The sequence below is a fragment of the Salvelinus sp. IW2-2015 genome, linkage group LG30 (assembly GCF_002910315.2).
Source record: "Salvelinus sp. IW2-2015 linkage group LG30, ASM291031v2, whole genome shotgun sequence".
Lineage (NCBI taxonomy): Eukaryota > Metazoa > Chordata > Actinopteri > Salmoniformes > Salmonidae > Salvelinus > Salvelinus sp. IW2-2015.
In genome coordinates, this window is record NC_036869.1 from 20942492 (window position 1) to 20954548 (window position 12057).

The 12057-nt window shown below is 40.8% G+C and overlaps 1 protein-coding gene across 3 annotated transcripts in view; it reads right to left on the reverse strand.

Moving 5' to 3' along the window:
- LOC111955389 (nuclear factor of activated T-cells, cytoplasmic 2-like) overlaps window positions 1–12057 on the reverse strand; it is a 41123-nt gene that overhangs the window by 12306 nt on the left and 16760 nt on the right. For all 3 annotated transcript variants that reach the window (XM_070436009.1, XM_070436008.1, XM_070436007.1), the window contains exons 6-9: window positions 11759–11899; window positions 8423–8478; window positions 5960–6092; window positions 5027–5716 (exon numbers count right to left, since the gene is read on the reverse strand). In XM_070436009.1, the coding sequence (XP_070292110.1) occupies window positions 5027–5716; window positions 5960–6092; window positions 8423–8478; window positions 11759–11899 (1020 nt within the window). The remainder of the gene's footprint in view (window positions 1–5026; window positions 5717–5959; window positions 6093–8422; window positions 8479–11758; window positions 11900–12057) is intronic.

The window sequence follows — 12057 nt, forward strand, 5'->3', positions numbered from 1 at the left end:
AACCTCAGGAGGCTGAAGAAATTCAGCTTGTCACCAAAAGCACACAAACTTTTACAGATGCACAATCGAGAGCATCCTGTCGGGCTGTATCACCGCCTGGTACGGCAACTGCTCCRCCCACAACCGTAAGGCTCTCCAGAGGGTAGTGAGGTCTGCACAACGCATCACCGGGGGCAAACTACCTGCTTTCCAGGACACCTACACCACCCGATGTCACAGGAAGGCCATAAAGATCATCAAGGACAACAACCAGCCGAGCCACTGCCTGTTCACCCCGCTATCATCCAGAAGGCGAGGTCAGTAAAAAACAGCTTCTATCTCAAGGCCATCAGACTGTTAAACAGCCACCACTAACATTGAGTGGCTGCTGCCAACATACTKACTCAACYYCAGCCACTTTAATAATGGAAAAATTGATGTAAAAATGTATCACTAGCCACTTTAAACAATGCCACTTAATATAATGTTTACATATCCTACATTACTCATCTCATATGTATATACTGTACTCTATACCATCTACTGCATMTTGCCTATGCCGTTCTGTACCATCACTCATTCATATATTTTTATGTACATATTCTTCATCCCTTTACACTTGTGTGTATRAGGTAGTTGTTGTGGAATTGTTAGGTTAGATTACTCGTTGGTTATTACTGCATTGTCGGAACTAGAAGCACAAGCATTTCGCTACATTCGCATTAACATCTGCTAACCATGTGTATGTGACAAATAAAATTTGATTTGATTTGATTTAGTCAGAAGGTGTTTCACCTGTGCTAGCCAGGTGATATTTAAGAGTAGCTGGCCCAGTGCTCCAGTGGAGCTTGAGAGATGTTGGGAAAGCTATACTTCACGGCAGCTGAGGTGCAGTTTCGAGCTCAACCGTTTAAGTTTGAAAGAAGGCTGATTTTTGTTATTATCCCTGTTTGTTTCGCTCCATATTCTTTTTACTCCCTGTTGTTGTGGGTTTTTCTTTTAGTTTGTCTTTTCGGRAGGCCTAGTGGGCATGGGTGTCTTTTAGAACCCCTTACTAGTGGCTTTGCCAACATTCAGTGGGCACCCACATGGGTGCCTTTTCAGAACCACTTTTTGTTATGCTTTGGTAGTCAAAATGTATTTTTCTTTGTTAGTTCCCTTTGTTGTGAGCGACACTGAGTTTGTCTTGTGGGAACGTAACATTAGTAAGGAACTCCCCTCACCTGGTTGTTTAGGTCTTAATTGAAAGGAAAAATCTCAAACCTTCAGACACCCCAGTCTAGGTACTTGTAGATTTAAGAGAACTGAATAAGTGTAAGCAACACCCTGGTAACTCCCTCTTGCCCTCTGATACACTAAGTGGAATTGTCACCATATTACTAGCTAGGTTTCCATCCAATTGGCAACAGAGTTTCATGTGAATATCAAAAATCTGCATAAAGAAAATATGCACATTTTCCCACCAGTGGTTTGTTTCCACCAAGCGGACTTGTGTATAAAAATCAGTGCGTGATGACATAGTGCACACAAAATGTACTTTTTCGCTTAAGTTTTCAAGTACCAAATAGAAATCTGAAGTTCAAAGTGTTTCCATCACATTTTGTCACAAACTGTTGTGTTAAATAGTAAATGTCTCTACTCTAGTTTTGGCATGTGCTCTCTAGCCAACAGCTCACAGATGCAGTGTGGGTTGGCTAGTCTACATGATGAGACTATTATGGATAATTATGGAATATTTTTATTTGTCAAATGGCAGTCAAGCATTGAATATGTCATCAGAATCAAACCCTTGATATTTATTGGAAAGGAGCATCAAGATCACYGTGCACTTTTACCACCCTGTGAAGTTCATCATAACTTAATTAATACAGTGGCTTGCGAAAGTATTCACCCCCCTTGRCATTTTTCCTATTTTGATGTTTGGGGGGTTTCTATCATTGATTTACACAACATGCTTACCACTTTGAAGATGCAATATATTTTTTATTGTGAAACAAACAAGAAATAAGACAAAAAAACTGAACTTGAGCGTGCATAACTATTTACACTCCCAAAGTCAATACTTTGTAGAGCCACCTTTTGCAGCAATTACAGCTGCAAGTCTCTTGGGGTATGTCTCTATAAGCTTCGCACATCTAGCCACTGGGATTTTTGCCCATTCTTCAAGGCAAAACTGCTCCAGCTCCTTCAAGTTGGATGGGTTCCGCTGGTGTACAGCAATCTTTAAGTCATACCACAGATTCTCAATTGGATTAAGGTTTGGGCTTTGATTAGGCCATTCCAAGACATTTAAATGTTTCCCCTTAAACCACTCGAGTGTTGCTTTAGCAGTATGCTTAGGGTCATTGTCCTGCTGGAAGGTGAACCTCTGTCCCAGTCTCAATTCTTGAGGTTTCCCTCAAGAATTTCCCTGTATTTTAGTGCCATCCACCATTCCTTCAGTTCTGACCAGTTTCCTAGTAGCGCCGATGAAAAACATCCCCACAGCATGATGCTGCCACCATCATGCTTCACTGTGGGGATGGTGTTCTCGGGGTGATGAAAGGTGTTGGGTTTGCACCAGACATAGCGTTTTCCTTGATGGCCAAAAAGCTAAATTTTAGTCTCATCTGACCAGAGTACCTTCTTCTATATGTTTGGGGAGTCTCCCACATGCCTTTTGGCGAACACCAAGCATGTTTGCTTATTTTATTCCTTAAGCAATGGCTTTTTTCTGGACACTTCTGTAAAGCTCAGCTCTGTGGAGTGTACGGCTTAAAGTGGTCCTATGGACAGATACTCCAATCTCCGCTGTGGCGCTTTTCTCTCCTTCAGGGTTATCTTTGGTATCTTTGTTGCCTCTCTGATTAATGCCCTCCTTGCCTGGTCTGTGAGTTTTGGTGGGCGGCCCTCTCTTGGCAGGTTTGTTKTGGTGACATATTCTTTCCATTTTTTAATAATGGATTTAATGGTGCTTCGTGGGATGTTCAAAGTTTCGGATCTTTTTTTATAACCCAACCCTGATCTGTACTTCTCCACAACTTTGTCCCTGACCTGTTTGGAGAGCTCCTTGGTCTTCATGGTGTCGCTTGCTTGGTGGTGCCCCTTGCTTAGTGRTGTTGCAGACTCTGGGGYCTCTCAGAACAGGTGTATATATACTGAGATCATGTGACAGATCATGTGACACTTAGATTGCACACAGGTGGACTTTATTTAAMTAATTMMTGTATGTGACTACTGAAGGTAATTGGTTGCACCAGATCTTATTTAGGGGCTTCATAGCAAAGGGGATGAATACATATGCAGGCACCACTTTTCAATTTGTATTTATTTTTTGAAACAAGTAATTTTTTTCATTTCACTTCACCGATTTGGACTATTTTGTGTATGTCCATTACGTGGAATCCAAATAAAATATATTAAAATTACAGGTTGTAATGCAACAAAATAGGAAAAACGCCAAGGGGGATGAACACATTTGCAAGGCACTGTATGTAGCCTAATAAACTGCATAGTTTCCCGAGTCGTAGTCAGGGGACCACACACCAAATCATTGCATGACTCCAAGTTTACTTCGGTTATTATATCAATATTTGGCATGAAGGTGTTTCCACCACCATTTCTCGCATAATACATTTTACCGAAACAAAAAGATCACACCATGTCGAACGAACAAATGATCTCTCTGCATTTCAAAAATGATAATGAAACTTCCTGTTTCCATCACAGCTGTCATGATTTTTTTTATACGTTGTGACTTTACTCACATACGAACTGTGGATGGAAATGTGGTTACTCATAGCTATCCAATCTTTCAAAAGGATACTTCGGGATTTTGGCAATAAGGCCYTTTATCTACTTCCCCAAAGTCAGATGAACTCATGGATACCATTATGTCYCTGTGTCCAGTATGAAGGAAGTTAGAGATAGTTTTGATAACTACCGTTAACGAAATGCCTGGAAGTCTATGGGTATCTATGCTAACRCAACCTCAAACTGTACGCAAAGACATACACATGGTATACATAAGTTCATCTGACTCTTAGGAAGTAGATAAAGGGCCTCATTGCCAAAACCCCCGAATCTAGTGTTGGGTCTAGGAATTGATGTGATGCTGAGGGATTCAGAGTAGAAGACCCTATCCCTCCTCTGTCAAGGCCCAAAGGCTGGGGCAGTTTATAATGGGAGGCTACTGCTGGCACACATTCACATACTGACCGTTTTCACATGTGCTCTACACACACACAAAAAAATGAAGGTTCCTCAAGGGTTCTTTGGGAAGGGTGATGGTTCTATGTGGAACCCTTGTTGCACTTCAATGGTTCTTTAAAGTTCATAGAAGTTTTTTTTGCTATTTTAGTGATAATGTATGGGAGGTGGCTTACTTGRATATTTTGTTGCATGGTTTGCTCACAGCTCTTTTTGTGCAACCTCGAATGAGTGTGTCAATCCAGTTTACCTCAAGTGTTGTGTTATGCCATTACATATTACATATGACTATGGCCAGTGACGGTGTCTTGTGGTTATTTATAGATCCATTCTCCATAAAGGTTCTATAAATAACCATAAAGAAGGGTTGTAACCATTGCAAAACCCTTTTTTGGTACTATATATAACCTTTTTTAATGGTTCATTATAGAACCTTAGGAAAAAGGTTCTTTAMAGCACCATACAGGTTCCATTTGGAACCTTATGAGCATGGTTCCTTTATTGAACMTTAAAAACAGGCTTCCGCTATGGTTGCAAGACAAAGAACCCCTATCTGGTACTATTTAGAACGTTTGTTTGTGTGTGTATATGTTCTGTTTATGTTTGTTCATCATCTGTATCTCCTTTGTACAAACTGTAGTCAAGCTTAGGGATATGACTAAATGAGTTTCCTCTTTCAAACATATCAGAGTCTCTTTGAAGATGTTGCTGTGCACTGTATATCAGTATAGTCCATCTCAAGTTCCAGCATCAATAACCATTTAACCATACACATTGTCACGAATTCAAAACAACAAGTTAGAGGAGCCTGGAGTACAGTACGTTTCTGCAGTATCCAATATGTTTTGTACTAACTCACCATCATCCAGATAGGCTTGGTTCAGGTTTTCTTGCTTCGCTGTCACCTTCCCAGGGACTGGCCCACTCTGGCTCCCTGTAGCGGCTGGACCTCTCTGGGTCAGGATGTGGCTGTGTTGTGGTGGAGACCTGCTCAAGACAGGCACCACCGTGTGCATGAAGCCCTGGTACTGGCCTTCTGAGGAACAGGCCTCTGGCGAGTCACCAACCTTCCATAATGAAGCTGCAGCCTGRTACCCATCACCCACCATGGTGGCGTGCTGGTGTTGGGCCAATGGKACAGCTACGTTGACAACACGCTGATTGGTGGCCGAGCGAGAGGGGTGGAAGGGTTGGGACACTTGGCTGGAGTAGTGCTGGGTATAGGACATCTGAGATGGGGAACCACTGTGGATCATCACTGGGTGGTGGTTCATATCTTGATACAGGACAGGGGTGCTTCCCAGGCTTCGGCTTTTACTGGGGTAATAGACAGATGAGTCCTGTGGTTGATAGGCATTGGGATCGTGATGGCTTGCAAGCTGGCAGGATGCCAAGGATGTCATGCCAGCCACTATGTGGCTATTAGGGTTGAGATGGCTACTGGGGGTGTGGTGGTAGGACTTGGATGACATTCCTAGGATYTGGGAGACAGCGCAGCCCAGCTGGCCAAACTGGAAGTCATCTACGGGTTCCGTTTTAATGGCGGGAACTGAAAAGGACATCAAATCTAAATCAGATTTTGGATTATAATTAACAGTTGGTGCTCAAAACAAGTTAAAGGGATAGTTCACACATATTTAAAAAATGACACATTGTCAATATGTAACTTGGCTGAACTATTGCTTCAACTAGTAATCAATCCGATAGTGATGAATTGTGCAATGTAAGGTGTGGCCGTATCCAGTTCTAATGATGACTAAAAGATGTAAGGATAGAGCAAGGATGGACTCACCGGTTAAAGGAGTGTAGGTGAAGTGCTGCGCCTGACTGCGTTTTCTCCTCCCGTTGATCACATAGAAATTGACTTTAGCCGCGTGATGAATGGTGGGATCTCGATACGGAGGGATCTCCACAAACAGCATGCTCTAGATATAACATATGGTGCAGATGAACGTCAATCAGTCATTTGTCATAGAGAGTATCACTGGGCGACGGTAAGGACATATCTATACTAAGACTGTATGACATCATGTAGAAGAACATTGACAAGGAAAAGTACACTGTTAAAATGAAGTGCTTTGTAACACCACAACTAGTGGCAACTGAGCTACCACCAACTTGAAGGAGACAAAACCATATCTTTGCTGGAGTATTGAAACASATCCTCCTGAGATGTTCTGAAACATTACATGGTGTGTTGTAACACCACTTAATCAAGTGTTGTGCAACACCTTGCCAGGGACTGGCAGCACTAACAGAAAACATTGAAAACACTATTTTGGTGTTTCGASTCCTGTTTAGTGCAGAATTAGATATCTTCTATTTTGGTGTTGTTTCCACTCTCTAAAAGCTTCTGAACACCATTATGATATTTTAAGTCCCATTTAGGGCAAAATTATATCCCTTTTTATGAAGTGTCTTAAAGCTTACATTTTTGGCCGGCATTGTCAAGTACAGTGTTCAAACAACCAGCACTAGCTGGAGGTTGAACTGCAAGAATAGAATGTCGGTTTTGATATGCGTTCATCATGGYACAACAAGCTTCATACTAATATACTTTTTYCCCCTTCAAACATGCATACAACATTGTTTGAAAGAATCAAAAAGTAAACTTATTTTTTTATTACACACAATCATGTGGCAAGATAGGAAAAGCAAGGTGATTAAAAYCAAAGACTTCCAATGAGTTCAATCCCTCAATGTTCTCTCTCAGTCTCGTTGGTTATCCTCATGAAAGAAATTGAGCAACTGTCATGACTTCCGCCGAAGTTGGTCCCTCTCCTTGTTCGGGCGGCGTTCGGCGTTCGACGTCACCGGCCTTCTAGCCATCGCCGATCCACTTTTCATTTTCCATTTGTTTTGTCTTTGTTTTACACAACTGGTTTCAATTCCCCAATTACATGTTCATTATTTAACCCTCTGTTTTCCTCATGGTTTTTGTGCGTGTTTGTTTATTGTAAGTTTGGTCCGATGTTTGTGGGCTTGGTGTTACTTCATGTATTTAGAATTTTTGAGTCAAATTCCTTTTGTTACTCATCTCTGCTGTCCTGACTCCTCTGCACCAGCTACACCCAGATCCTTACAGCAACATATTCATTTGGATGTATTCTAACATTATTTTAGTAAAATTAAATTAACAAATCATTTATTTATTTTAATTTTAATTAAAACATATTTTAACACTTCATTGAGTCAGTTATGAAATGACAGAGGGGATACAGATAGGTGGGAGAAACAGACTGAAGGGTTGTAGCAGGGAATTTAACCCCGGTCTTCGGTGTGGAAACGGGTGACGTGTCTATGCCRGAGGCGTTACCGCTAGACCACAGGCTCTGCACCACTTGCATTCATTTTTATTAAGTAGGCCTATATGTTGGTCCATTTAAATTCACCCCAGAATAATTTTTTACATTGTGGCTGTGGTTGATTGAGTAAAAATTGAACTAAATGTACCATCTTACTGCCCCTCCTGTTTCTAATCTGTCTAAATAAAGCGTTGAACAAATAAAGGTGGAATTTCACAAAAAATATTGATATTTAGGCTATAAACTAGTAGCATTTGTAAACTATTGGTTGTATGAGAAAACACMGTTTTTGTGTTTTGATGCTGACTTTTACATGCACCAAAACCGTAAAAAGTGTTTTCACAACACTCTCTTAAAAACACCAATATTCAGGTTGAAGAACCACTTTGGGTGTTTCAGAGTACTTCATTTCTGTTTTAAAGGTTTTTAAATTTAAATTGCTCCGCCATTTCCTGGTTGCTAAAATTCTAATAGTTTGCCTTATTTCAGTTTATGTGACAAAACAAGCAATGCATAGTGTAGAGAATMATTGTACCATCTAAACTGCTGTGAAATATATTTTCAATAACCACAAATATTGTATTTTCAGCTGTTTGAAGCTGGTGTACAAAAACTTAAGAATGGGAAGCATAGAAATAGCGCACATAGAACAGATCTACCGCTCCTTAGAGTTGCGTTCAATGAGAATGATAGATCTTTAACTCACATTTCTATGTGAATTTGGTCGGGTCACCCAAAAAGTTACATATTACAGCGTTAAAACACATTCAGTGTGTCATAACTCTTATATTGGGTTTAGATTGAAACACCCTCCAAACACCAGATCTCATCTTAGGTGCACTACTTCTCATGGTTTCACTACACAGTCATGGTGTTTTGAGACTTTCTATTTTTTTACAGTATAGGAGTTAGCTAGTACTGTTGGTAAAAGTGATAGGACGGTAACTCACTTTCTGGCTCTTGTCTCGGTCCACTGTAGCTTCTGCTTCCCAGATTTGTAGCCCGTCTGAAAGAAAGACAATGCAGTGTACCTTAATCAGGAGGGGAGCAGAGATTGATATGAACAAACCATACAATAAGTAGAGAGGAATATGAAGGTAGGAATGTGAAGGAGGGAGTGTGAAGGCAGGAGTGTGAAGGCAGGAATGTGAAGGAGGGAGTGTGAAGGCAGGAATGTGAAGGCAGGAATGTGAAAGCAGGAATGTGAAGGAAGGAGTGTGAAGGCAGGAATGTGAAGGCAGGAGTGTGAAGGAAGGAGAGTGAAGGCAGGAGTGTGAAGGCAGGAATGTGAAGGCAGCTAGAAACTAGAAATACAATGTATTGTTATTATTTAAAATATAAGTATATAAAACAAGTTAGCTGGTGTATTTACAGTCAAATAGAATCTTTAACATCCCACAAACACTCACCAACAAACACAAGTCTGTGTTGGTAGCATCAAACTTAGCAATTACAAAAACAATTGTCACAATGTTAAGCAAGCATCTGTAAACCTATAATGGTGATGAGGATTAATATGAAAACCCCATATCCACCCCCATGTTCTTCTCAGAAATTGGTACGTAGGCAGTATCAGTAATGATTGCCATTGATCTCTGTTTTAGTATATTCCCATCTCAACGTTTACCTCCTGCTTACAGACCACGTTTTGAGTAAAGTGAGACAGAAACGTCTGTCTGCTTGGAGATGGTATCGATGTTTGTCTAACCACATCCTCTTGCACTAAACCACATGCTAAACAAGAGAGCAGTTTACAAGCTCATAACAGTGCCTTTATTCTGCACCCAGGCCTGGTTACCTAACACCTCTATGTTAGAAGACCTTGTTACCTAACACCTCTATGTTAGAAGACCTTGTTACCTAACACCTCTATGTTAGAAGACCCAGACGTTGTTACCTAACACCTCTATGTTAGAAGACCCAGACGTTGTTACCTAACACCTCTATGTTAGAAGACCCAGACGTTGTTACCTAACACCTCTATGTTAGAAGACCCAGACCTTGTTACCTAACACCTCTATGTTAGAAGACCTTGTTACTTAACACCTCTATGTTAGAAGACCCAGACCTTGTTACCTAATACCTCTATGTTAGAAGACACCGCACAGAGGCGTCATCATCCTGTAATGACGATGCAATGATGAAAATGAATAATTGAAATAATTATTGTCCTATGTGACTCAGTAAGAGCATAGCACTGGCCAGGCTAGATCATGGGTTCCAATCCCAGGCTAAGATCATGGGTTCAATTCCCACAGGAAAAAAAGTGTCTGCTAACTGGCATATTTGATTGATTTGTGTTCTTTGAGCATGTGCAGTGCATAACTGTTTTGTGACTGTTCCAACTCCAAGCTTTTGGGAGTAGTGCATCACTGTAAAACGATGATCTAGTTTCCCTTCCTGTATTGCAGTCAGGGTGTTATTATGACTGAAGTAGACATATCACTGCCCTGTACTATGGCCCCAGTGCTAACAGTTGCCTTGGCAATATGCAAACAAGATGGGAATAAAAAATAAAAAAAACTAGATGATAATAATCATATCCATGTTGGGCTAGTAGTGGTGGTCTGAAATAAATCTTTGCATTATACAGCCATGGTGATGATTGAGAGCTTGGAGTCCATTGAAACCAGTCCATTGAGAACAGTAATCTATACAAATCTAAGCAGGTCAAAGCTGAGCAGGTTGGTTTCAGAACATGCAGTACATTCATTCTGGATCACAACAGAGTAGAATTGCGAGAGAAAGAGCGAGCCAAAGGTTTAAAAAAAATAAAAAATAAAAAATAACTTTCTGGCAATTGTCATCTCAATAGGACAACTATTACAAAAAKAATGATCAATTAGAGCTGTAGGAACTCAGTGGCCTTGTGGTTTGAGTGTCTGCTCTGAGATCGGAAGGGTGGGAGTTTGATAGTCGTAAGAATCTGACCCGGTGCATCTCTACTTGGCACTCAGCATTAAGGAGATAGATTTGGAGTAGGGTTGAATATTTTACAAATGTTCCATCCTGAGAATAAATCACTTTTCTCCCAGGTAACCCAGTATTTCCTGCCAAAATTTGTATTGYACAAGAGACAGAGATTATACACTTATGAATAACCCATCATTCATTAGATAAATGGCTAATACTGCATGAATGTTGTGTCTGAAAGGGGTAGGCTAGGACATCTATATGAAACAAAGGATCCCCTTACAAAAAAATATTGCAGTTAGAGTGCAGTATAACTGCAGTCAGAGTATGCTGCAAATACTGCATCCACAATAACACTGTGTTTTTTTACTGCAGTAATTTTGTAGTGTAAGTGCAGTTAGAGTGCGGAATAACACTGCAGTTATTCTGCAATTACTGGGTCCAAAATACCACAGTTATTTACTGTACATTTACTGCGGTTTCAAAACTGTAATMTTTTTTTGTAAGGGTCTATTTGGATTGGCTGGAATTTGAACGGAATTGTTGGAGAGAGAGAAAGACTACAAGAGCGTGCTCCCGCATGCATGCACTGATTTAAAACAACTAMAATAAGGTACAATAAAAACATATGGTGGCCCCCGAAAGCCAGACGGAGATGTGTAAATTAGACCCGCATTCAGTCCTTATGTTACTGCAGCATAGGCAATGCTGGAGCAAATGTAGGGCCTACCTGTCACAAGAAAAAAAAGTTACCATGTTGAGATTAAACATGCGCTGTCTGTCCCCACCCTGAGTGTTGATCATTGATTATGCAGATAGCAGAGCGAAGGCCATAGAGAAGAACATATTTAGACATCTCATATAATTTAACAGTTCCATTTCACATCATGCTGTTCATATAAATAATTTATTATCATTTACAGGTTTATCGCGGGATGGGCATAGGGAGTGGTTTTTGGAGGGAAATCTCGGTATATCTCGGTAACCCGTTTCCCGGCATTCAACCCCAATTTGGGGTAAGGCCCTGCGATAGATTATAGATAGACCATAGCATCCTGTTCAGGGAGTGTACTTGTACATCAAGCTGCCTCACGCTATGCTCCGGGCTCACACAACCCAAGGCTACTAACTGCTGTATGAAGAAAAGACTTAAAGGCTTAGCCCATTTCTATAATTTACTACCATGATGCTGAACATTACTAAAGGTAGTGTACAGTATGCCATTATTAGATACAATTACTTTTTCCGTTCTGTTTGCTCTTAGGAGTCTAGGCAAGGTTACTGTAAAGTACAACTGTTGATATAAAAAGGGCTTCATAAATATATTTGATTGATTGATTGATGGATGGATGGATTGATTGTAAAGTCCTCACCAGGTGTCTTTTCTGTGAACACCACCTTGGAATCAGAGGTGAAGTTCTGTCCTGTCAGTATCACCTGTTGTCCCCCTAGAACCGAGCAGCGCTCTACGTCCTGGCGCTCTACAGTGGGAAGCTCGTGGGCCGACCTCTGGGCTGTGGAACGACAGTAGAACGTCTTTAGGAGAACATTAGAACAACCATAGGAGAACATGAGTCACATTCTGAGGTGCAACGTGTTGCACAAGCTGTAAGTAAAATAAGTGTAAAGGGAAAGGGAAAGGGAGATACCTAGTCAGTTGTACAACTGAATG